This window comes from Moschus berezovskii, chromosome 6 (assembly GCF_049115385.1).
Source record: "Moschus berezovskii isolate FMDL1 chromosome 6, NW_MosBer_1.0, whole genome shotgun sequence".
Taxonomy (NCBI): Eukaryota; Metazoa; Chordata; class Mammalia; order Artiodactyla; family Moschidae; genus Moschus; species Moschus berezovskii.
This window is the reverse complement of record NC_142465.1, coordinates 86,084,715-86,112,588: the sequence shown is the minus strand read 5'-3', so window position 1 is coordinate 86,112,588 and position 27,874 is coordinate 86,084,715. Positions and strand designations below refer to the sequence as shown.

Sequence of the window (27,874 nt, the reverse complement as noted above, 5' to 3'; positions counted from 1 at the left end):
CTGTCCTGTCCCTGTACTTTTTCGCAGAGGGAACCTCTGGCTTAAATTTTTGTTATAATTTACTTGCTTTTGTAAAAAAAAAAAAAATGTTTTTTTATATCTATTACATATATATGACATTTATATATGTGTGTGTGTGTGTGTGTATAGTTTTATTTGTTTATGTGCCTTGTAGAAATGTGTTGGTGCTAGTGAAGGTTTAGTTGCTATATCTTGTCCAACTTTTGCAATCCCATGGACTGTAGCCCACCTGGCTCCTCTGTCCATGGGCTTTTCCAGGCAAGAATACTGGAATGGTTTGCCGTTTCCTTCTCCAGGGGATCTTCGCGACCCAGGGATCTAACCTGGATCTCCTGCCCTGTAGGCAGATTCTTTACAGGTTGGGCTACCGTAGAAATGGCTTGCTGCTGCTAAGTCGCTTCAGTTGTGTCTGACTCTGTGCAACCCCATAGATGGCAGCCCACCAGGCTCCCCCACCCCTGGGATTCTCCAGGCAGAAACACTGGAGTGGGTTGCCATTTCCTTCTCCAATGCATGAAAGTGAAAAGTGAAAGTGAAGTTGCTCAGTCGTAGCCTACTCTTAGCGAATGGGTTGCCAGTGCCTTCTCAGAAATGGGTTAATATTGTGCACATTTTCCTGCATTTTTTTAAATCCAAAATTATGTTTCAAGCCTTACCCATGTTGTTGTATATACTTATGTTTATTTTCCCTGATATAAAATATTCTAATTTGTGATTATCCTACAGCTCATTTGATCATTTGACTGTCAGCAGATATGCAGGTTTTGTCAGTACTGCTGCGAGTATTTTTATACATGTTTTCTGTGTTGCCTAGTCTGTATTCAGCAGTTTTGCATACGGGAGACTTGTCAGAGACAAGCTATTTTTCCCTTCGTGAGTAATTTCTTTCCTATTATATATTTTTCCTTTTTGCTCATCCCTCTTGACTTTTTATTTTTAATTACAGAAAAAGCTGCAAGAAATAGACAAATAATTCCTCTGTACCCTTCATTCACTTTCTTCGAATATTAACACTTTGTCATGTTTACTTTGTCTTTATTCTTTTCCCTCCTCTTCATTTTCTTTTTTCTTCCCTTTTCTCTTTTTCTCCTGATAATTTATTTAGTGATATTTTGTTGTTGTTGTTGTTGTTATTTTGCTGAGGCAATATAGGCAAAGTACTGTGTTCTAAAGTAGCATTTGATTCTCACCATCTACCCTCCAATCCCTTTCCTTAGTAATGCTGTTAATTTATTTATTTGAAATATGGTTTGATTGTTGTTCTTTGTATTCCGTTTTAGGATTCAATTTCCCTATTCCTCTGCCTGTTGATTCTAGTTTTATTTTATTGAGTATTAATTCAGTTCAGTCGCTCAGTCGTGTCCGACTCTTTGCGACCCCATGAATCACAGCATGCCAGGCTTCCCTGTCCATGACCAACTCCCGGAGTTCACTCAAACTCATGTCCATCAAGTCGGTGATGCCATCCAGCCATCTCATTCTCTGTCTTCCCCGTCTACTCCCGCCCCCAATCCCTCCCAGCATCAGAGTCTTTTCCAGTGAGTCAACTATTGGCATGAGGTGGCCAAAGTATTGGAGTTTCAGCTTTAGCATCAGTCCTTCCAATGAACACCCAGGATTGATCTCCTTTAGAATGGACTGGTTTGATCTCCTTGCAGTCCCAGGGACTCTCAAGAGTCTTCTCCAGCACCACAGTTCAAAAGCATCAATTCTTCGGTGATCAGCTTTCTTCACAGTCCAACTCTCGCATCCATACATGACCACTGGAAAAACCATAGCCTTGAATAGACGGACCTTTGTTGGCAAAGTAATGTCTCTGCTTTTTAAATTACTATCGAGGTTGGTCATAACTTTCCTTCCAAGGAGTAAGCATCTTTTAATTTCCTGGCTGTAATCACCATCTGCAGTGATATTGGAGCCCCCAAAATGAATTCTGACACTGTTTCCACTGTTTCCCCCATTTATTTCCCATGAAGTGATGGGACCAGATGCCATGGTCTTCGTTTTCTGAATGTTGAGCTTAAAGCCAAACTTTTCACTCTCCTCTTTCACTTTCATCAAGAAGCTTTTGAGTTCCTCTTCACTTGCTGCCATAAGGGTGGTGTCATCTGCATATTTGAGATTATTGATATTTCTCCCAGCAATCTTGATTCCCGCTTGTGCTTCTTCCAGCCCAGCGTTCCTCATGATGTACTCTGCGTAGAAGTTAAATAAGCAGGGTGACGATATACAACCTTGACGTACTCCTTTTCCTATTTGGAACCAGTCTGTTGTTCAATGTCCAGTTCTAACTGTTGCTTCCTGACCTGCATACAGGTTTCTCAAGAGGCAGGTCAGGTGGTTTGGTATTCCCATCTCTTTCAGAATGTTCCACAGTTTATTGTGATCCACACAGTCAAAGGCTTTGGCATAGTCAATGAAGCAGAAGTAGATGTTTTTCTGGAACTCTCTTGCTTTCTCCATGATCCAGCGGATGTTGGCAATTTGATCTCTGGTGCCTCTGCCTTTTCTAAAACCTGCTTGAACATCTGGGAGTTCATGGTTCACATATTGCTGAAGCCTGGGTTGGAGAATTTTGAGCATGACTTTACTAATGTGTGAGATGAGTGCAATTGTTTGGTAGTTTGAGCATTCTTTACCATTGCCTTTCTTTGGGATTGGAATGAAGACTGACCTTTTCCAGTCCTGTGGCCACTGCTGAGTTTTCCAAACTTGCTGGCATATTGAGTGCAGCACTTTCACAGCATCATCTTTCAGGATTTGAAATAGCTCAACTGGAATTCCATCACTTCCACTAGCTTTGTTCGTAATGATGCTTTCTAAGGCCCACTTGACTTCACATTCCAAGATTTCTGGCTCCAGGTGAGTGATCAAGCCATCATGATTATCTTGGTTGTGAAGATCTTTTTTGTACAGTTCTTCTGTGTATTCTTGCCACCTCTTCTTAATATCTTCTGCTTCTGTTAGGTCCATACCATTCTGTCCTTTATCGAGCCCATCTTTTCATGAAATATTCCCTTGGAATCTCTAATTTTCTTGAAGAGATCTCTTGTTTTTCCTAATCTGTTGTTTTCCTCTATTTCTTTGCATTGATCACTGAGGAAGGCTTTCTTATCTCTCCTTGCTATTCTTTGGAACTCTGCATTCAGATGCTTGTATATTTCCTTTTCTCCTTTGCTTTTCGCTTCTCTTCTTTTCACAGCTATTTGTAAGGCCTCCTCAGACAGCCATTTTGCTTTTTTGCATTTCTTTTCCATGAGAATGGTCTTGGTCCCTGTCTCCTGTACAATGTCATGAACCTCCGTCCAGAGTTCATCAGGGACTCTATCTATCAGATCTAGTTCCTTAAATCTATTTCTTACTTCCACTGTATAATCACAGGGGATTTGATTTAGGTCAAATCTGAATGGTCTAGTGGTTTTCCTTCTTTCTTCAATTTCAGTGTGAATTTGGCAATAAGGAGTTCATGATCTGAGCCACAGTCAGCTCCTGGTCTTGTTTTTGCTAACTGTATAGAGCTTCTCCATCTTTGGCTGCAAAGAATATAATCATTCTGATTTCGGTGTTGACCATCTGGTGATGTCCATATGTAGAGTCTTCTCTTGTGTTGTTGGAAGAGGGTGTTTGCTATGACCAGTGTGTTCTCTTGGCAAAACTCTATTAGCCTTTGCCCTGCTTCATTCTGTGTTCCAAGGCCAAATTTGCCTGTTACTCCAGGTGTTTCTTGACTTCCTACTTTTGCATTCCAGTCCCCTATAATGAAAAGGACATCTTTTTTGGGTGTTAGTTCTAAAAGGTCTTGTAGGTCTTCATAGAACCGTTCAACTTCGGCTTCTTCAGCATTACTGGTTGGGGCATAGACTTGGATTACTGTAATATTGAATGGTTTGCCTTGGAAACGAACAGAGATCATTCTGTCGTTTTTGAGATTGCATCCAAGTACTGCATTTCGGACTCTTTTGTTGACCATGATGGCTACTCCATTTCTTCTAAGGGATTCCTGCCCACAGTAGTAGATATAATGGTCATCTGAGTTAAATTCACCCATTCTAGTCCATTTTAGTTCACTGATTCCTAGAATGTCGACATTCACTCTTGCCATCTCCTGTTTGACCACTTCCAATTTGCCTTGATTCATGGACCTAACATTCCAGGTTCCTATGCAGTATTGCTCTTTACAGCATCGGACCTTGCTTCTATCACCAGTCACATCCACAACTGGGTATTTGTTTCGCTTGGCTCCATCCCTTCATTCTTTCTGAAGTTATTTCTCCACTCATCTCTAGTAGCATACTGGGCACCTACCGACCTGGGGAATCCCTCATTCAGTATCCTATCATTTTGCCTTTTGATACTGTTCATGGGGTTTTCAAGGCAAGAATACTGAAGTGGTTTGCCATTCCCTTCTCCAGTCGACCACATTCTGTCAATGAAATATTAATATGGTTGCAGAACTCAGAAACATATTATAAAATTACTTTTAGGGAAGAGGTACTTCCTACTATTCAATTCTGTGTCTTTCCACTTCATTCCACCTCTCTTCCACCTACCAGTCTCTTTAGTTTTGCTTTATTCTTTCTATGTTTCCTTTATGACAAATGAGTAGATGCATGCATCTGTATCTTTTCATGTATTTAAGGACTGTTTGTATTCTGTAAGTTATCTTTAAATTTTATTTAAGATGATTTTTGATAGACAATATTTCTGTATATTCTCTAATCATTTGTCAATCTTTTCTTTTGTTGTGTTTGGAATTGAGACATTGTTAGCCATTTCTTACATGCTCTTATATTTTCTTTTAGTACTTATGTGATCTTGTTTTTATTTAGAACCCTAATAGATTTGTTGCTTTTTTTTTTTTTTGGTTTGTTTATAATTTGAGATATGAGTCTATTTTCAGTGTTTTCCAAATGGCTAATCAGTTCTTCTGGCTTTGTTTATTAATAAGCCCATCTTTGTCCCAGTAATTTGAAATGCCAGTTGGTGATATATTTATATTTCACATACGTGACTCTATTTCTGGATTCTCTGGTATATTTTTCATTCTGTTCATGGCATTCTCAAGGCAAGAATACTGGAGTAGTTTGCCATTCCCTTCTTTGTAGACCATGTTTTGTATTTTGTATAAATACAGCGTCTTAATTATAAAGGATTTATTCTTTATTTTAACATAATTTATTATAGCAAATCTTAACAAGGTCAGTAGTATGTTTTACTGCAATTTAGTTTATTTTAGTAAGGGGCATGTATCCTCCTAATACTTTTTCTTTTTTACCTTTTGCGTTTTTACTTTTTCCACATAATATTTACTATCAATTTGTCTAGCTCCATTATAAACAAATATTTACTTTTACTGGAATTATATTGGTCTATACATTGACCAAGAGAAGACTGACATATTTATGATGATTAGTTGCCCTGTCTAATCAGAAGAATCTCTATTGTTGTTCATATCCAGCATTGAGGCTTTCAGGATGTTTTAAAAGTTCCCTCATGTTTTTTTGCTAAATTTATTCCTAAGTATTTTATCTTCTTTGTTGGTATGGAAAATAATATTTTCACTACCACCATATCCTCTAGATAGTTTTTGTTTTTACATGTAAATACAATTGGCTTCTGTTTATTAAGTTAATATCTTGCTACTTTTCTGAATGTGTTTGTTTGAGGTTGTAGGAGCATGAGGTAGTTTTCCTCCTTTTCTTATTTTTATGCTTCTATTTAATTTCTCTTGTCTAATTGCATTGCTTTAGTGCAGTATTACGTGGTATTGAGATAGTAGGCATCCTTGTCTTATTCTTGGAAGAAACACCTATAGGTTTTTTCCTTTAATTCTCATGCTTACTTTAGGACTGAGGTCTGTATGTTTTACTGTAGGAAATTATGCAACGGTTTTTATTTCTTCAGTGTGTTTTTTATTTTTTCACTGTTAGTTTTGCCATTTTCTCTGTAAGTCTATTAATATGGAGTGTTATATTAATGAGTTCTCTAACCTTGCATTCCTGAACAAATCAAATTCATTCATTGCATATCATTTTCTCAATATGGTGTTAGATTATGTGTAGTAATATTTTATTTAAAACTTTTAAATTCTAAAGATCTTTTTTTTTTTTAATTATTATTATCAGGCTTGGCTATCAATGTTATGTTAATATTATATAACTCTAGGGAAGTTTTCATTCATTTTCAATGCTCTGTATCTGTAATAATTTTAGAGTATTGGGATAATTCATTTTTTGAATTTTTGTTAGAAATTCTCTTGAAATACTTTATAGGGTGTTCTTAGTCACTCAGATTGTCCAACTCTTTGTGATCCCATTGGCTGTAGCCCACCAGGCTTCTCAGTCCATGGGATTTCTGCAGGCAAGAGTACTGGAGTGTGTTGATATGCCCTCCCTCAGGGGATTTTCCCAACCCAGGGATCTAACCCAGGTCTCCCACAATGCAGGCGGATTCTTATTAGTCTAAGCCAGGAGGGAAGTCCTTATCTATAAGGTAGTTGGCTTAAAATTTTATTTTTTCCCCAAGAAAATTTATGTTTTCAAATTATTTTTTGGCTTTAATCCAGTCATCTTTTATAGACTATATTTCTATGGAGAGTTGTCTATTATATACAGATTTTTCAAATTTATTTACCTAGAAGTCTTAGAGGATTTTACACAAGTCTTCTGTATTAATTATTATGTTACCCTTGTGACTTAATTTTTATATTTGAACTTTTATCCTTTTATGTTAATAAGTTAATTACTGTTTACTTAATTTTCTTAGAATGTCAGGATTTTGATTAATTCGATCTGCTTTTTTTTAACCTTTGACACTTGCGTTGTCTTTATTATTTTTTACATGCTTTTAAAGTCTTCTCTGTTGTTTCTATTTTAGTTTATGAGATAGAAGTTTAATTCATTTTAAAATTGAAGTGTTCAAGGCTCTACACGTTTTTTCTAAACACTGCTTTAAATGTAATACATAGATATGTAATGTTTTCTTTCTTTCTTGGAAATGTGTAGTGTCTTTACAGTGGAAAATTAAAATTGTACAGTGATTGGATGGATAATGGAGTATGTGAAAAGATTCCTGGAAAAGCTTGTTGGTATTATTTTAACATTTTTAGAAGAGGAAACTGTGACTTGTAGAGGTTTGTGTAATTTGCCCAAAACTGCATAAGAATAAATTGTTATGGTTCAAATTTGAACCCATTCTGATTCCACAGCTGTGGCTTTTACTTAAGCAATAATATTGTGATGTCACAGAGGTACTGAACAGTGTGGCTTAATCAGGGAACAGTAAGTAGCACAGTGTGACTGGAATGAAATTGGCAGTTAGTGGTGTCATTTCTGTGTTGGGCAAACATTTCTTTGGGATACCATTAACATGAAATAAAGCAGGTTTATGTAAGATAATGGGTAAGTGTCATGCATGTACCACACAGCTAAATGCAACTGTCTGGTGGTTAGGTGAGCCTCTGGATTAGGAGGTCTGTAGAATGGTTTGTGCTGGAGATGTGAATCGTTTCAGTAGCTTATATATGATGATTTAAATAAGGACTTCTGAACCTGGTAAGAATATTGTGAATACTGAGAAGATTAGAGGGTGTAAAAAACAGTGAAATTAAGATTGAGTGTAAAGAGTCTGAAAAACAAGAAAAGTAAAAATACGAGAAGGAAATTTAGGATGTGTGTGCTGTCACTTCAGTCATGTCTGACTCTGTAGCCTGTCAGGCTCCTCTGTCCGTGGCATTCTCCAGACAAGAATACTGGAGTGGGTTACTATGCCTTCCTCCAGGAATTTAGGATATAGTGGCTTATAAGTGCCAAAGGAAGAGTTTCAAGGAAAAGGAAAAGTCATTAGTGCTATGTGCTCTGGAGTAAAAGAAGGATAAAATAAGAAATGTTCATTTAACTTAATAATAGCTGAAAGGAAAATTAATATCATAAATTATGAGTCTAGTGGAGTGACGGGAATTTGAAAGAAAAAGGAAATTTGGTTGTGAAGGGAAAGTGTGGTAGGGTGGTTGTAACTATTGGAATGTGAATGTGAGGGTGCTTCCTCGCCCTCTGTACTTTCCTCTCTCAAACTCCCTTTTCCTTTCATTTATCTCGTTCCTGTCTCTTTCTTTCTTTCTTCTACCCTCTTTCCCTCTTTCTTTTCTTAACATGACATACTTGAACATATAATGTTACCAAGTGAGAATTTAACTCATGACATGACATTTTTTCTTACATTATCGATATAAATATGAATAACATGCATGGTGGTATGGTGGTTTAGTCGCTAAGTTGTGTCTGACTTTTGCGAACCTGTGGACTGTAGTCTGATTTTCCAGGCAAGTTATACTGGAGTTAGTTGTTTCCTTCTCTGGGGGATCTTCCCTACATAGAGATCAAATCCAAGTCTCTTGATTGCAGATAGTCTCCTGACACCAAGGTGGCGTAATGGTAAAGAATCTGCCTGCCAGTCCAGGAGATGCAGGAGCCTCGGGTTCCTTGGATACTTTACCACTGAGCCACTGGGGAAACCTATCCATATACTTTGTACCTTTTATACCTGGAAGTAAACATACTTGTCCAACAAATTTTAACAGTCTTTGAAGTAATGATGAAGGTAATTTCAGCACAGTGCTAAAAGCTTTGAATATTTTAGTCAATTAAAACCTCATTATCACCTCTATGTCAGTTATACAAATGAGGAAACTGAAGGAAGTTAAGTAAACTTGCCAATATGTTTTGTACTTATTTTGGCAATATAATTTCAAAGTTTATGCTCTTAATGATAAGGCTGTATTCCTTTTTACTGTACTTCAGTACCTGTTGTCATTCCTTTAAAAAGTTAGTATTATTTTTAGTATAATTTTAATTTAAAATTAGAAGTTAGAATATTTTGACATTTTAGGGAAATCTGTTAGAATATAGAATAATGAAGAATAGAAAAAATAATTTCTGAAAAATATATCAAGTAGAAATGTGAATTAAAATTACAGGGCTTTTTTTGTGTGTTTTAGTTAAAATAGTGAAATGCTTGTTGGAGAAACAATGATACCTTACTCAGTATGGCACACAGTATTTGAAAAATATAATATAGCTGTACAATAAAAGCATATATAAGATAATTAAGTAGTCCTGTATGGTACCAATAAAAATTGGTACAGTCTTTAGTTTGTTAATACCTAATGACCTTATAAATGTCTTTCTTCAGGGAAAAATGCAATTGCCATTGTGAGCTGCCTTCCAGAATTTATGCTAGAGCTTCGTTGACGTTGCTACTGATGCCAATGTGGAATAAAGGTCTTTATAATTTAGACAGTCAAAACAGATAAATGAATTACTCTTAAAAGTGATTTAGTTTCTCTTCTTAAACATTAAAACACACATGCCAATGTATTTGAATTTTTAGAAGGAACATTTGAAAATAATCTGTTTATTTTGCTGTCATCAGTATTTTTGTCTCATTTCTTGTTTGGAATTGGCTTTCCTTTCGTGACCTTTGTGTTTGAACTCTAATTACAATCTGATAATGTTTTGTTGTGAAACTAACTACAGAGTTGCATTTCACCTTTATTTGTCTGTAGAAGCAAACTAAAATTGACCTTAATATGAGAAAACATCTTATGTTGTTGTAAAAGAAGAAATTAACCCAGAGACAGTAGATTAACTATTGTAATGTCATTGTTTTTCCCTTTAGCTCTGGTAGTAACTAATTCATCTGATTTGCCTCTTGCATCGTAAGGTCACTGAATATGTGGATGCATGCCCTGCTCATTGCTGTCTTCTCGGTGCCTAGTGCTGTGTCGGGCACTGGTAGGCATTCTAGTGCTTTTTTGTAACTACCTGAATAGGTAAATAATAAAGTTAAATAATTTCTGAGTGGCAAATGCACCCCTGTGGTAATGTATTAGTATGTAAACATTAAGACGCTATTAAATTGTTTTGTTTGCCTGGGTCTCACATGGAAATGTCGTGTTAAATTTAGAAACACTAGTTTTAGATCTTAGATAACAATCCCTGAAAATTAATCATAGAATCCTCATTTTCTATCCTTTGCTTTTACTTTCCTTGTCCTGTTTCCTTTCCTTCCCTCTACTCTCTTTCTTCCCCTCAATTGCTCTTTATTTCCTCTTTATTAATACTTGTTTTGGTTTATTTGCTTTCCTTCAGTATCTGGAGTCCATCTTTCTCCAGCTTCTCCTGAGATTGTATTGGACCATGACCACACTTCCCCTTCAGTTGGCTGCCTCTCTTCTGAGCCCATCATTGCATCACCAGAGAATACACATGCAGATAACAGCATTCGCAGTCAGACTATTCCTAAAGCACAGGTAAAGACAAGCAAATTTTTATAGGAAGTTTCCCTACTTAAAAAATTGCATACTAATTTAATTGACGTTTTCCAGGTTCCCCCCCCCCCCATTTTTTTTCTGTAGATACTCTTTGAGGTTAATATCTTGAATTCAAAAAACTGAACAGTATTTGTTTTGTGACATAATTTTAAGATGTCCAAATAGCTTTAGTTACTGAAGTATGATTTGAATATCTTATTTATTAAAATAGACTTAATTTTGCATTGGAAATCATGAATTTCAAAAAGGAAAATAAACTTCTTCTCAGGGCTTCCCTTGTTGTCCAGTGGTAAAGAATCCGCCTGCTGATGCAGGGGATACTGGTTTGATCCCTAATCTAGAAAGAGCCCACATGCCTTGGAGAAACTAAGCCCATGCACCACCACTACTCAGCGCTCTGGAGATGAGGAGCCACAACTTCTGAAGCCTGCATCTCTAGACACATGCTCTGGAACAAGAGCAGCTACTGCAATGAGAAGCCCGCACCTCACAACAGAAAGTAGCCCCCATTCATGACAACTAGAGAAAGCCCACATGCAGCAATGAAGACCCAGCACAGCCAAAAATAAAATAAATACATACATAAATTAATAAATCTTTAAAAATAAAAAACTTCTTTTTCAGGGGAACTTAAAATATGTTTTCAAGTATTAGAGTATTCATTTCAGTTTTAGAATAAAAACAAAAATATAGCAGTCATAATGTTTATTCTTTCAACCATTTATTGATCCAGGCCTTATGCTAGCTGCTGGAGTTAGTCCAGATTTCCAAAGTGCTATATAAAATCTTGACTCCCTTGTGATCTTTACTAGAAAGTGATGATCAATTAAAGATTATTGATAAATTTCAAATTCTGATTTATAATGTAATAGATAAGCAAATTCTGAATGTGTGTGTAAATTCAAGAACTTGTGAGTGTCAGAATTGTCTATACTTATCACCCTCAACATAAGAAAAAAGTTTTAAGTTTTTTAGTGCTTTGTTTGGAAAATAATAAATACCTTAAACTCGTAAGTTTAGAGAAAATTTCCTTTCTTAGATCAGATTGTTGTAACAGTTTGAGGTCTGTTGATTTACTTAAAGGGTGAAATAATTTCAGAACCTTTGCTACAACTTAATTTCCAATGTGGTTTCTAGTGCCCTTTGGGTGATTTCTTTCTTGGTACAGTGTAAACTTTCCTCTCTTGTGTGTGTGTGTGTGTTTTTAATGTGGTTTAGATTCAGCAATCAACACACACTCATCTGGATATCTCACTTTTTCCATTGGGTTTAACTGATGAGAAAAGTAATGGAACAATTGCTCTTGTGGATGATTCTGAGGATCCTGGAGCCAATGTATCAAACATACAGCTTCAGCAGAAAATTTCAACTCTGGAGATGAAACTCAAAGTTTCTGAAGAAGAAAAACAGAGAATTAAAAAGGTATATTTACATTTTCCTAAAAAATAAATGTTTGAATTGCATATTCTGGAAATACAATATAATCCCAACCTCTGATTGAAAATTCATCAGTGGAAAAGCTTTTATGCTTTTGTGATGGGCTTAAATCAGTTAGATGAGTCTATCACTTAAAAAAGCCTTTGATAAGAAATTTTTAGCCATAAATATGTACTTTTAAAGGTATAAATGACTTTTACTAGATTTTTATTTTTTCCTAATGAATGCTTTCCTTTGGGTTTCTTTATATTGAAAGCACATAGTGTTGCAGTTTTATGTAGATTAGAAGATTTGTACTATTCATTTGTCTATATGAAAAGTCAGGCATCATGCGATTTTTGACAAAATACTTAGAAATGCAACTGTTCTAGTAAATTATCTATGTGTGTTCTTATTTCTGTTTTCTACAAATGTCTCTATAAAAAGACTTTAGCAAGTTTATGCAAAGTATGTGTTGAGATCAGTTTAGTTCAGAGGATCAGTCATGTCCAACTCTTTGCGATCTCATGGACTACAGCATACCAGGCCTCCCTGTCCATTGCCAACTACCAGAGTTTACTTAAACTCATGTCCATTGAGTAGGTGATGCCATCCACCCATCTCATCCTCTGTCATCCCCTTCTCCTGCCTTCAGTCTTTCCCAGCATCAGGTTCTTTTCCAATGAGTCAGTTCTTCATATCAGGTGGCCAAAGTATTGGAGTTTCAGCTTCAGCATCAGTCGTCCTTCCAATGAATATTCAGGACTGATTTCATTTTGGATTGACTGGTTGGATCTCCTTGCAGTCCAAGGGACTCTCAAGAGTCTTCTCCAGCACCACAGATCAAAAGAATCAATTCTTTGGGACTCAGCTTTCTTTATAGTCCAACTCTCACATTCATATGTGACTACTGGAAAAACCATAGCTTTAACTAGATGGACATTTGTTGGTAAAGCAATGTCTCTGCTTTTTAATATGCTGTCTAGATTGGTCATAACTTTTCTTCCAAGGAGCAAGTGTCTTTTAATTTTATGGCTGCAATCACCATCGGCAGTGATTTTAGAGCCCCCCAAAATAAAGTCTCTGACTATTCCCACTGTTTCCCCATCTATTTGCCATGAAGTGATGGGACTGGATGCCATGATCTTAGTTTTCTGAGTGTTGAGCTTTAAGCCAGCTTTTTCACTCTCCTCTTTCACTTTCATCAAGAGGCTCTTTAGTTCTTCTTTACTTTCTGCCATAAGGGTAGTGTCATATGCATATCTGAGGTTATTGATATTTCTCCCAGCAATCTTGATTCCAGCTTATGCTTCATCCATCCCAGTGTTTTGCATGATGTACTCTGCATATAAGTTAAATAAGCAGGGTGACAATATACAGCCTTGACGTACTCCTTTCCTGATTTGGAACCAGTCTACTGTTTCATGTCCAGTTCTACCTGTTGCTTCCTTACCTGCGTACAGATTTCTCAAGAGGCAGGTCAGGTGGTCTAGTATTCCCATCTCTTTCAGAATTTTCCCCAGTTTGTTGTGGTCCACACAGTCAAAGGCTTTGGCATAGTCAATGAAGCAGAAATAGATGTTTTTCTGGAACTCTCTTGCTTTTTCCATGATCCAGCGGATGTTGGCAACTTAATCTCTCATTCCTCTGTCTTTTCTAAATCCAGCTTGAAAATCTAGAAGTTCATGGTTCACGTACTGTTGAAGCCTGGCTTGGAGAATTTTGAGCATTAATTTACTGGTGTGTGAGATGAGTGCGATTGTGTAGTAGTTTGAACATTCTTTGGCATTGCTTTTCTTAGGGATTGTAATGAAAACTGACGTTTTCCAGTCCTGTGGCCACTTCTGAGTTTTCCAAATTTGCTGGCATATTGAGTGTAGCACTTTCATGTCATCATCTTTTAGGATTAGAAATTGCTCAACTGGAATTCTGTCACCTCTATTAGCTTTGTCCGTAGTGATGCTTCCTAAGGCCCACTTTACTTCGCATTTCAGAATGTCTGGCTCTAGATGAGTAATCACACCATCATGATTATCTGGGTTGTGAAGATCTTTTTTGTATAGTTCTTCTGTGTATTCTTGCCACCTCTTCCTAATATCATCTGTTTGGTCCATATCATTTCTGTTCTTTATTGTACCTATGTTTGCATGAAATGTTCCTTTGGTATCTCTAATTTTCTTGAAGAGATCTCTAGTCTTTCCCATTCTATTGTTTTCCTGTGTTTATTTGCATTGATTGCTGAGGAAGTCTTTCTTATTTCTCCTTGCTGTTCTTTGTAACTCTGCGTTCAAATGGGTATATCTTTCCTTTTACCCTTTGGCTTTTTCTTCTCTTCTTTTCCCAGCTATTTGTAAGACCTCCTCAGACAATCATTTTGCCTTTTTGCTTTTCTTTTCCATGGGGATGGTCTTGATCCCTGCCCCCTGTACAATATGTTGAAGTAGCATGTTGTTTATAGTTAGCTTAAATGCTTTTATGTATATATTTAGCATGAATGCTTTTAGTATTATATCAAGGTTAATGTAAATGTTAGTGTTTGGTATTGGTCTGGAAATGAGAGTGAAGTGTACATTATATATTGTTGAACTTTAGAGACTATACTTCCTGTGGGTTCTTTCCTTACCAAATATTTTCTATTGTGTCATTGAAAAATCAAAGTCTATTTTTTGCCATAAATATTACACAATTTATGCTTGGTTTTTTCTTTTAGGATGTGGAATCATTGATGGAGAAACATAGTATCTTAGAAAAAGATTTCCTTAAAGAAAAAGAGCAAGAGGCCATTTCTTTTCAAGATAGATACAAAGAACTTCAGGTAAACACAGCAAATTAAAAATTTAATATGTAGGCCTTTTGATGAAGCATATCATATATAATTTCATACAATGCTCAATAAATGCTTTATGAGTGAGGGATCAGATACTTGTTTAAATATGTAAAATACTGACTAATATTGATGAAATCAGTGATAAATGCCATTTTGAAAAGTAGAGATCTCTGAGAAGCTGTGAAGGTTAGTTGCTTGAGTTTCAGTCTGGCCTAAAATATTCTGTTTCTGATGATTTTCTCAATTTGGAAATTGCACATTGCAGTTTTTCATATTGTGATTACATTTGAAGAGAACTGAGATATTTAACCTTTTTCATAAATGTAATCAGTCTCCATGGGGTCGCGGAGAGTCGGACACGACTGAGCGACTGAACTGAACTGAACTGAACTGAATCAGTCTCCTCTTCTCCTCACATTTCCTTAACAAATTTGTTTCTTATGCAGTCTTATCCATCTCAGTAAATAACAATTCTGTCTTTCCAGTTGCTAAAGCTGAAACCCACATTTACTCCTTTTGTACTTACTCCAAGTCTGTTCCTTTAGCTTGCCTCTACTTTCACAATATCCAGGTTTCGACTGTTTATCATTATGGTCACTGCTGCCAACCTATTCCAAGCCACCCTTATTTTCTTCCTTGGAATACTGAAGTATCTTCTGTTCTAACTTATCTTTCTGCTTCTGTCATTGCCCACTTACAGATCATTCTCTACATGGCAGCCACTGTGATCTCTTTAATATTTAAAGCTGCTTATGTCATTTCTCTGCTCTGAAACCTTCGGTGGCTTCTCATCTCACCCAAACTAAAAGTCAAGTAAGTCCTTAAAATGGTTTGCAAGGCCCTTCATTTTCTTTTGTCCCTTTTCCCTTCTTTTCCCTGACTCTTTCTCCTCAATTGTTTTACTTTATCCCTCTGTCTAGAATACACATCCCTCACTTTTCTGCATGGTTTACTTTTTGATATCATCCTGGTCTCCATGCCAGTCTCACCCTATCAAGGGAAACCTTTTAGATAGTGCTGACATCCCCTGCCAGCCTTCCCATAGTCTCCTTTATTTTTCTCCATAGCACTTTTTACATCTGACCAACTGTGTATTTACTTGTATATTTGCATAGATCATTTTAGTAGTCTTCTAGCTTCTACCCTTGCTCTTCACCCCTAATGAGTCTTTTGTTTCAGCAGGTGAAATAATGTTTTTAAAAATGTGAATCACTTCATTCAGTTCAGTTCAGTCGCTCAGTCATGTCTGACTCTTTGCGACCCCATGAATCACAGCACGCCCGGCTTCCCTGTCCATCACCAACTCCTGGAGTTCACTCAAACTCATGTCCATCACTCGAGTCGGTGATACCATCCAGCTAACTCATTCTCTGTTGTCCCCTTCTCCTCCTGCCCCCAATCCCTCCCAGCATCAGAGTCTTTTCCAGTGAGTCAACTATTGGCATGAGGTGGCCAAAGTATTGGAGCTTCAGCTTCAGCATCACTCCTTCCAATGAACACCCAGGACTGATCTCCTTTACCCAACCTCAATTATCATTCTCCTCCTTTCAGCATAAATCTTTGACTTCTCTCCTACTCACTCTCATCCCCCCATGACCCCCACTGACCCTTGCCCGGCCTCACCTCAGCTGCTTACTTACACTGAGTTCCTAATGAGATCCAGGTGAATGTGTGAGTCTGTGTTACTGAGAGCATTCCCTGCCTGTTGCGGTGGTGAATGGAGGGAAAGGATTTGTGATTCATTCACATTTTCTCAGACTGGAATGCTCTTCCTTCAGATATCTGCATGGTTTTGTTTTAAAAAGGGCAAAACTTGAAAGTAAGGAAAAGCATTAACAGTGTGTTCTTTCAGTGCCCTAGGAGGACATTACTTACTTGACCTACTCACAGATTATTTAGGAGAAATGTAGCAGTGCTATTAAACAGTGCTCACTGTTTACTGTTGATTAAAAGCCTCAGTTATATTGACGTTACATGTCAGTTTTTTCGACAGAAAAGATACAAACAATACTGGTCTGTTAGAATTTCAAAAAATACTATTCATATTACCTTATAGGATATTCATCATTTCTGTTTCTGACTAGCACTCTTGCTTAGTCTAATACTCTGTTATTTAAATTTTCTATTCATGTGTGCTAAGTTGCTTCAGTTGTGTTTGCCTCTTTTTGACACTATGGACTGTAGCCTGCTAGACTTCCCTGTCCATGGGATTCTTCAGGTAAGAATATTGGAGTGGGTTGCCATGCCCTCCTCCAGGGGATCTTCCCAACCCAGGGACTGAACCAGTGTCTCTTATGTATCCTGTGTTGACAGGCAGGTTCTTTACCACTAGTGCCACCTGGGATGCCCTTTTTATAGGTATGCCGATTGAAATGCTCTTTGCAATGGTCTTACCATCTGATTCATTCTATTAACATAAATGATTCATTAATAAAGAGTAGATTAAGTCTGTGATGTGTTTCCTTTATATTTATGTGAATCACGTTTCAACTGTTTGAAAATTGTACTCCTTAACAACTCTCATGAACCATTGCTTCCTTTAGAAACTTGCTCAAATGCTACCTTCTTCTGGAAGCTTTTTTTACTGTTCTGTAGAAAATAAGAACCTGTATACATGGTCAGTGATGGGACCAGATGCCATGATCTTTGTTTTCTGAATGTTGAGTTTCAAGCCAACCTTTTCACTCTCCTCTTTCACTTTCAACAAGAGGCTTTTGAGTTCCTCTTCACTTTCTGCCATAAGGGTAGTGTCATCTGCATATCTGAGATTATTGATATTTCTCCCAGCAATCTTGATTCCAGCTTGTCCTTCTTCCAGCCCAGCATTCCTCATGATGTACTCTGCATATAAGTTAAATAAGCAAGGTGACAATATACAGCCTTGACGTACTCCTTTTCCTATTTGGAACCAGTCTGTCGTTCCATGTCCAGTTCTAACTGTTGCTTCCTGACCTGCATACAGGTTTCTCAAGAGGCAGGTCAGGTGGTCTGGGATTCCCATCCCTTTCAGAATGTTCCACAGTTTATTGTGATCCACACAGTCAAAGGCTTTGGCATAGTCAATGAAGCAGAAATAGATGCTCTTCTGGAACTCTCTTGCTTTCTCCATGATCCAGCGGATGTTGGCAATTTGATCTCTGGTGCCTCTGCCTTTTCTAAAACCTGCTTGAACATCTGGGAGTTCACAGTTCACATATTGCTGAAGCCTGGCTTGGAGAATTTTGAGCATGACTTTATTAGCGTGTGAGATGAGTGCAATTGTGTGGTAGTTTGAGCATTCTTTGGCATTGCCTTTCTTTGGGATTGGAATGAAGACTGACCTTTTCCAGTCCTGTGGCCACTGCTGAGTTAAAGATCATGGCATCTGGTCCCATCACTTCATGGGAAATAGATGGAAAAACAGTGGAAAGAGTGTCAGACTTTATTTTTTTGGGCTCCAAAATCACTGCAGATGCTGATTGCAGCCAGGAAATTAAAAGACACTTACTCCTTGGAAGGAAAGTTATGACCAACCTTGATAATATATTGAAAAGCAGAGACATTACTTTGCCAACCAAGGTCTGTCTAGTCAAGGCTATGGTTTTTCCTGTGGTCATGTATGGATGTGAGAGTTGGACTGTGAAGAAAGCTGATCGCCGAAGAATTGATGCTTTTGCACTGTGGTGTTGGAGAAGACTCTTGAGAGTTCCTTGTACCACCAGGAGATCCAACCAGTCCATTCTAAGGGAGATCAATCCTGGGTGTTCATTGGAAGGACTGATGCTAAAGCTGAAGCTGCAATACTTTGGCTACCTCATGCGAAGAGTTCACTCATTGGAAAAGACCCTGATTCTGGGAAAGATTGATGGCGGGAGGAGAAGGGGACGACAGAGGAAGAGATGGCTGGATGGCATCACCGACTCGATGCACATGAGTTTGAGTAAACTCTGGGAGTTGGTTATGGCCTGGGAGGCCTGGCGTGCAGCCATTCATGGCGTCGCAAAGAGTTGGACACGACTGAGTGACTAAACTGAACTGAACTGAATCAACTCATAGAGTCATTGTAGGTAGAGGAGGGGCAAATAAAAATATGTTCAGCTCAATTTGTGAGATAATTCATAAATCTCTATATCTGCACTATATTTATAAGTTTATGCATAAATAGGTTATGTGTTAGACTTTTTGGAAGTATATTTTTAATAAATATTTTTAAATTAATTGTACCTGATTATTAAGAATTGAGAAAATCTTGGGCTTTGCTCTTTGACCTACTTTGTGTAATTCATTTTTTAAAATTGAATTACAAGTTTTTAAAAATTGGTACAAAGTTTGTTCTGTCTAATACTTTTTAAGAAATAGAAGATGTGATTAAATTTGTGAATATCAAAGGAGAATATTCTATGCTAAATATAAGTATGATGAAATTTTAGCAGAAATGAGTTTTGGAATCATGAATGTAAAGTTTTTTGCTTGAATTTGTGGCCTGTCAGTCATCCCTCAGATATTTGAAAGTTAATGTATTTATTGTATATTTTCTTGAGACTATGGTAATCCATATAATTTTTATATTAAACCATATGTTATATACAAGTTTTCTAAATGTGTGCGGAGCTCGATGAAGTAGAAAAAGTTTTCTTTTCTGCTATTTTTGATGATAGGGATAATACATCAGTGCTTGCCTCTCTGTGTTATCCCAAATGAAGCAAAATATCCAGGAGTACACAAAGATAATCCTGGCAAGATTGGATTAAATTGACTGAAAAGTTTATATGTGGAGAAAAAGAAAACAAAATTCACACCTTCTCATCACCATGAAAAATCTAGGTATTTTCAAGTGATCTGAAAATGTAGTGCTTCAGTTTTCAATCTTGTAAAGAAATCTGCCTCCACTTGGATCAGTGTTGGGTGTGCCTTTGTCATGATTTTAGTCTAACCAGAGATGGAGTAATTAATAAATGGAATGTTTGTAAAACCCTTTAACTTTGAAAAAAAAAAAAAGAACATTAACTGTTACAGAGAATTCTGACAGTGTTGATTTTTGTGATACGGTCTAATTGCTAGGCTAGGTGGAGGGGTGTGAATGTGTCCTTAACAGAAGGAAGTAACAAAGAACATGAACCCTACAGTACAATGGGGGTGTGCACTACCTCTCCTTTCCTGTTCTGTCCAGGGTGTGTAGCCCAAGCAGAGGAAGAAAAGTGAGTCATGCTGCGTTTGTCTGAGGTAGCTATTTAAAGGGCTTCTCTTGAAACATGAATAGAGAACTTAGTATAATTTGGATTCCAGTGTCTTCTGTTTTCTATCTTTGACTCTCATAGTAAGTACATCACACCTGTGACAGGCAGTGAGGAAATTTGGAAGCTTATCAAATTGTGCATCTCATAGTGTGACCACATTTTAACAGGTTTAACTAATAGATCTTAGCTGATTGTTAAATTATCTCTGATAGTTGTCAGTATTGGTACCTATGGCTAGATTTGGGAATTTTCTATACAAACTCTTTAAAGATTGAGTCTATTCCTCCAAATGCTATTCTTCATTGAAATGTTGCTTAGTTATATAGTATGTTGAATATTCTGTTTGAGAATTTAATTTAAAAAAATATTGTGAAAATTCAGTGTTTCAGAGGACTTTCAATTGATCCCATAAATGGGTTTTTACCTGTGTTCTGTTGCTGATTTTAAAGGTTACATTACTTCAATAAGAATAGATATTATTCTTAATATTTTTGCATAGTTTTAAAATGAATACTAGTCAGCTGTTGGGAAGTTGGGTGCTTAGCCAGCAACCACTGTAATATTAATAGTTATGCTTCATGGCATTAGAGCAATGGCTTTGATATCCTTGAGCATTTAACTTGATAACTTGTGAGGAATTAATCAGTTCTGTATAGCTAAACCAAAATGTAGTTGATGGTAGAAATAGTAAGAGAAGTAGAATTAAAAATAGAGCCTGGAGACATTACTGAAATTTAAGAGTTGCTTCTTTTGGTTTTGCAGAAAGAGTGGTTTCTTGAGATGGAATCTGCAGTAGGTGAAAATGCTGTGAAAGTGGTCGAACGAAAATCAGGGGTTAGAATATTATGTAAACTTATATGGTAAATGGCAGGGTTTGAAAGGATTGACTCCAGTTTTGAAAAAGTTCTTCTGTGGGTCCAGTGCTATCAAGCAGCATTACATGCTACCGAGAGTGTTTGTGAAAGTAAGAGTCAGTTGTTGTGGCCAACTTCATTGCTAGCCTTATTTCAAGAAATTGCCATACTACCAGAGCCTTCAGCAACCACCACCTTGATCAGTCAGAAGCCATCAACACTGAGGCAAAACATTCCACTAGCAAAATGAGTAGAATTCACTGAAGACTCAAATGATTACTGGTATTTTTTAGCAGTAAAGTATTTTTTGACTAAGGTCAGTTCATTGTTTTGTTACACATAATGCTATTTGCACACTTAATAGATGAAAGCATGCTGTAAACATAACTTTTATATCACACTTGCCAAAATATTTGTGTGACTTGCTTTATTTCAGTATCACTTTATTGTGGTGGTTTGGACTCAAACCCACAATATCTCTGAGACATGCCTATATACAGATGGTAGTACACTAAATAAATATACTTTTATTTGAGAAAATATTCTTTTTCTTTTATTAAGAATATTTCTTGGATGTCCATGCATAGTGACTCATTAAGAAATTCCTTATTATTTTCATTTTATGAGTATCTGAATATATTATTCTGTTTTCTTTCAGTATAAAGTATAGCTTATTTTCAGTCTATTCTTTCAATTTCTTACTCTTTAAAGTCAAATAAAGCTGAGCACAGAATAATTGATACTTTTGAACTGTGGTGTTGGAGAAGACAATCTTGAGAGTCCCTTGGACTGCAAGGAGATCCAACGAGTACATCCTAAAGGAGATCAGTCCTGGGTGTTCCTTGGAAGGACTGATGTTGAAGCTGAAAGTCCAATACTTTGGCCACCTCATGCAATGGGTTGATTCACTGGAAAAGACCCTGATGCTTGGAAAGATAGAGGGCAGGAGGAGAAGGGGACTACAGAGGATGAGATGGTTGGATGGCATCACCGACTCAATGGACATGGTTTTGGGTGGACTTCGGGAGTTGGTGATGGACAGGGAGGCCTGGCGTGCTGCGGTTCATGGGGTCACAAAGGGTCGGACATGACTGAGTGACTGAACTGAACTGAAAGTCAAATAATTTTACTATAGTATGTCTTGGTATTGGTCATTGTGGGTTGATAGTTCTAGATTTCCAGTGTATCCTTTAATATCCATATATAGTTTCAATTCCTTTCTAAATGTCAAGGAGTTTTTATTAATTATAAAATTAATACCTGTATTATTTTCTCACTATGTTTTATTCATTCTGGTGACTAACTGTGTGTGTATTGGTTACTCTTTGTCTTCCATATTACCCTTTATTCTTGAATCTTTTTCATCTCTTTTTTCATTTACTTTTGACGTAAAATGTGTTTCCTCTTATTCTTTTAAGGTGCTAAGAGAATAAGTGTTCTTAAATGTGTTATTCAATATGTTCTCCTAAGGTATCTGATGCTAGGAGGGATTGGGGGTGGGAGGAGACGGGGACGACAGAGAATGAGATGGCTGGATGGCATCACCGACTCTGTGGACATGAGTTTGAGTGAACTCCGGGAGTTGGTGATGGACAGGGAGGCCTAGCGTGCTGTGATTCATGGGGTCGCAAAGAGTCGGACATGACTGAGCGACTGAACTGAACTGAACTGAAGGTATTGTCCATTCAGCTCATTTGATATTATGTTCTTTTTAATATAGTCATCATTTCTGAAATAATTTATTCTGTTTTAATTTTAAAAAATTTCCTACATCACTCCTGAATTTTTCTAATAATACTTTGTATTATTCTATAATATACTTTATTACTTTCATAATATCTTTTAACTTACCTTGAAGTACAAGGATAGAATTTAAAATTTCTTTTTGAAATTTATATTTCTGCTATGGCTTTATGTTATGTAGGGCTGTCATGCTATTCCATAAATATATAAATAAAACATTGCCTAGCATTTGACTTAATAGTTTTGTTATTTTGTTTTTATGCAAAATTAGTTTTCTTGATCTTTTTAACTGGAGGTGTGATTTAAGGCTGTTTTTTTCCCCTCATGATTGTATAGTGCTCTTGTGTTTTTGTTAGAATAAAAGGATGTGGCAAAATTTCTAGATTTTTCTGACGCTGTTCCTTTCTTTCATTTTGACTTGATATTCTTTTCCTTCCCTCCCCTTTTGTTTTGTTGTTGTCTGTGGCTTGGTCAGTGTGGATTCTGTTCTTAGCTTTTTCTGCTCAATATGGGGCTGGCTTTCTCTTGTCGTACTGAGAGTTTACTGATCTAGTTTATCCAGGCCATTGACACTAGGGACACTCATACTGACTGGAATGGTGGACCCCTCCGTCCTGCCTGCTGTCCTCACCCTGGCTGGCTTGACCTCTTGTTGTACTGAGAGTTTACTGATCTGGTTTATCCAGGCCATTGACACTAGGGACACTCATACTTACTGGAGTGGTAGGCCCCTCCGTCCTGCCTGCTGTCCTCACCCTGGCCGGCTGACCTCTCTGGTGACTTGTTGTTGTTGTTCACGTGCTCAGTGGTGTCTGACTCTTTGCAACCCAAGAACTGCAGCACGCCAGGCTTCCCTGGAGCTTGCTGAGAGTCATGTCCATCGAGTCGGTGATGCCATCCAGCCATCTCATCCTCTGTCATCCCCTTCTCCTCCTGCTTTCAATCTTTCCCAGCATCAGGGTCTTTTCTAATGAGTCAGCTCTTCGCATCAGGTGGCCAAAGTATTGGAGTTTCAGCTTCAGCATCAGTCCTTCCAATGCATATTTGGGATCAGTTTCCTTTGGGATTAACTGGTTGGATCTCCTTGCAGTCCAAGGGACTCTCAAGAGTCTTCTCTAACACCACAGTTCAAAAGCATCAATCCTTTGGCGCTCACCCTTTATGATCCAGCTCCCGTCTATTATCTATTTTGCAGTTCTCATGTCTGTCTGATATCCCATTGCTTTCATCTTTCCTCCTGCACAGATTCTTATGCCATGTAATCTTGAGATTGTTCTTGGTTTACCTCACTTGCTTATATCTGTCATTTTCAGAGATACTGTGACATCTGTTTTTATGATAGATATTGAATATGAACTTTTGGTTCATATTGGTTCATGTTTCTTAAGGTGTTCTATGTATTTTTGTGAAGGAATTTTGGGAGATTTAAAAACTATATCATCATTACTGCCAGAAACCCAGTATTCTCCCATTGTTATTGTTTTTCAGTTGCTAAGTCATGTCCAACTTTTTGTACCCCATGAACAGCAGCATGCCAGGCTTCCCTATCGTTCATTAACTCCCTGAGTTTGCTCAAACTCATGGTCATTGAGTCGGTGATGCCATCCAACCACCTCATCCTCTGTCAGCCTCTTCTCCTCTTGCCCTCAATCTTTCCCAGCATCAGGGTCTTTTCCAATGAATCAGCTCTTTGCATTAGGTGGCCAAAATATTGGAGCTTCAGCTTCAGCACCAATCCTTCCAATGAATATTAAGGGTTGATTTCCTTTAGAATTGACTGGTTTGATCTCCTTGCTCTCCAGGGGATTCTCAAGAGTCTTCTCACAGTTTGAAAGCATCAATTTTTCTTCACTCAGCTTTCTTTTTTTCTGCTTTTCTCTTCTTTCTGGTCCAAATGTCACATCCATGCTGTCACTGTTAATGGTTATTAAAGGGAGTTGTCTGGGATGGTGAAGGTTAAACATATGGTTTTCCCAAGGATGCTTACTTGTTTATGGAATTAGTACTAGATTGCAGGGAGTCATAGGTTTCTAATTTGCTTAATACAATTTGTGGCTAAAAAACATCTTTTGTTCACTTTTATATACTATTGCTTGGTCCTTATAGGTGCCTGTGAGAATTATTGAAATAAAAAAGAAATGTCAAGAGAATAAAGAAAAACTATTTGGGAAGACTACTACTTTATGTGTTGTTTCATCTTCAGTTTTATAGAAAGTCAGTTATATTACAGATTCCTGATAGTTACCGAATTTCATATACTTCATTACACTTTTTTGATAAAAGTAAAAAAAATTTTCAAAAATTAATTTGAGTAGGAGGGTATTTGCAAGCATATCTAAATGGCTACTACTCATTTGATTTTTTTTGTCCTGTAAATTATAACTTGTATTTGTACCTTTTTACCTGTATCTTTAGAATCCAGATCACTAAGATCATGATTGGTGTTCCTAATAAGGACCCTGTTAAGACACCCCCCACCCCTGCAAAGTGTTAACTATCTTGAGAATAAATACAGGTTTTATACTATTTCTCCTCATTCATTATTCCCTAACTTAGGTGTTAACAACCTTTCCTTAACTTAGGAGTTAGCAACTTTTCTTTTAAATGAGGATCATTTTTAGCACATACTTTTTCAAAATGAAAACAATAAACTCTTAAAAAAGGACTAGATTTTTCAAAACAGTTTAAACAATAGCGAAATTATAAATACTTTAGGAAAGCAGCCTTTTCCCCTTTTATCATCCAAATATGCGGTTTTTAGAAAAGCAAAAGCAATATTTTTAGTTTTGCTGCTGCTGCTGCTGCTGCTAAGTCACTTCAGTTGTGTCCGACTCTGTGTGACCCCATAGACAATTTACCAGATGGATTATTTGTTACTAAATAGCAGTAGTAATGAGAAAATTGACCTTTTAATTTCAAAGAGTTCCAAGATTGGAAACATTTTTGAGAACTGTCATTATAGGTATACATTTTTGAAATTTTATACCGGTTAATATTTGAAGGTATCATGTGATTTTTCTCACTCCTATTCTAATAATTCTGAAAATCAAGTTGTCCCTTTATCAAAACATTAATTGTGTAATTTTGAATTCATTAGAATACCATCTTCAATTCTATAGGCTAATTAACCATTGCAAAAATGTTTTTTCTCACTTACACGATAGAAATTTAAAATTTCTACCAGTTCATAAATCTAAGATAACATAGATTACATAGATTATCTAAGATAACATAGACACAGCATGAATTTGATAATAGATTTTGAGGGGACAGAAAAAGTAACATTTCCTAACTTCCGAACTCAGAAAATAAAGATTTTTTAAACCATAATTCAAAAAGACACATGTACCCCAGTGTTCATTACAGTAGTATTTACAGTAGCTATTTACAGGACGTGGAAGCACTGTTTACAGGACATGAAAGCAACCTAGATGTCCATCGATAGATGAATAGATAAAGAAGCTGTGGTATATCTATTACTTAGCCATAATAGAGAATGAATTTGAGTCAGTTGTAGTGAAGTGGATGAGCCTAGAACCTATTAAAGAGAGTCAAGTAAGAAACAAAAATGAATATTTTTTATTACTTTATATATATGGAATCTAGAAAAATAGTACTAATGAACCTCCTTTCAGGGAAGGAATGGGGACAAGGACGTAGAGAATGGACTTGTGAACATAATGGGGGCAGGAGAGGGTAGGACAAATTAAGAAAGTAGTACTGACATATATACACTCTCATGTGTAAAATAGATGGCTGGTGGGAGGTTGCTATATAGGCAGGGAGCCCAACCTGGTGTTCTGTGACAACCTAGAAGGGTAGATGACATCAGGGAGGGAGGCTCAGGAAGGAAGGTCATATATATGTAATTATGGCTGATTCTTGCTATTGTAAGGTGGAGGTTGGTACAGCATTGTAAAGCAATTATCCTTCAATTAAAAAAGAAATTAAAAAATAATTTTAAAATAAAGTTTTTTTTAACCTGCTTTAAAATTTAAAACTAGTTATCTCAGTTTTAATGAATTGCCTTCATTAAAGAGATTTTCCACAAAAAGTTTTTATACCAAAAACTGGATTAAGAGTCTACCTTCAATTTACTTAATTATATTCTCATAGCATGATTTTGCATAAAATTTTAGCAGCAAGTGTATATTACTTTTATATGTTTATTTGGTCTTAAAAGTTTTGCTCATTTTTTATTGAGTGATTCAAGGTTGGATTTTAATTTCATAGTCATGATTTCTTTTCAAGTTAGATAGTACATGACCCCTTGTGAGCTATACTAATGCCATGCTTTATATGAACATATGTCAGAGGTGGTATAGAATCATCATTATAATTCTTATTCTGTGACACTGAATTTTTTTTTTTTGAGCAAGCAGTAGCAACTTTATTTGGAAAGTCAGCAAATGGAGAAGATAATTAGATAGTATCCCAAAAAATCATCTACCCTGAGTTAGGATTCAGGCTTTTTTAATACTGAAAGGGGTGAGGTGTGGTTGTTTGCTGCAGACTTAGTGCCTGAATCTTTTGTTCTTGCAGCTGTCTACATAGGCAGGTCACCATATTCATGTAAACCTCCAACAGCCAGGGACTTCCTAGCTGGCACAGTGTTAAAGAATCCATCTGCCAATGCAGGAGATGCAAGAAACTTGGATTCGATCTGTGGGTTGGAATGATACACTGGAGGAAACAGCAACCCACTCCAGTATTCTTGCCTGGAAAATTCCATGGACAGGGGAGCCTGGTGGGGTACAGTCCATGGGGTCACAAAGAGTCAGATACGACCCAGCATAGCACAGCCTAACAGCCAGCAAGAGAAATGTTATTTTCTATTATTCAGCGTTTTATCTCTGTGAATGGAAAACTGTTATAACTTTAAAGGTCACGGTCTTCAGAAAGGGCTATCCAGTAACTTATCTCAGGCTGTAGGCAACATTCTTAACTTGGAGCAAAAGCAATAGAATACAAAGGTTAAAGTAAAAGATTCAATATGGAGTCACATTTGTTCTTCTCTTTTACAGAGTGTCCACAGTTTGTTCATTCATCACACCTAGAAATGTTTCCTGGAAAGGACCTATCACCTTTCACATGAATACTTCAATATGCATCTCTAACACATAAAGACTTTATAAAATGAGCACTAACTCTTTAAGATCCCCTACACTCAGCCCAGGTTTCATTGCTCCTTACTGTCTAAGCAATGTCACTTTCCCCAGTGAGTTAAATCCTCCCATTTTGACTATATCTTGGAAAAAACATGGGACCCTCTGCCCTAGATGCCTCTTATAAGACTAACATTCTGCTCTCCCCCCTTTTTTATGATATTGAATTAGATCTTTAACTTGTCTTATAAATTTAAATAACTTTTTAAAATTTTCATTTCAGGATCACATAAGTTGGTAAAATATAATTTAAATGTTTATTTACAGTAATCCTATTTACTATTAGGATGTTTATAAGTACC

General features: G+C 36.8%; 1 protein-coding gene across 6 annotated transcripts in view; it reads left to right on the top strand.

The window, feature by feature from the left end:
* The window catches only part of CCDC91 (coiled-coil domain containing 91), a 415,614-nt gene that overhangs the window by 147,300 nt on the left and 240,440 nt on the right, over positions 1 to 27,874 (top strand). For 3 of the 6 annotated variants that reach the window (XM_055395013.2, XM_088837254.1, XM_088837253.1), the window contains 3 exons: positions 10,170 to 10,330; positions 11,570 to 11,773; positions 14,478 to 14,582. The exons of 1 other annotated variant lie outside the window; for it this stretch is intronic. In XM_055395013.2, the coding sequence (XP_055250988.1) occupies positions 10,170 to 10,330; positions 11,570 to 11,773; positions 14,478 to 14,582 (470 nt within the window). Of the gene's footprint in view, positions 1 to 9,210; positions 9,300 to 10,169; positions 10,331 to 11,569; positions 11,774 to 14,477; positions 14,583 to 27,874 lie in introns of all 6 variants that reach the window. 2 more of the 6 variants (XM_055395019.2, XM_088837255.1) reach the window with 1 other exon arrangement.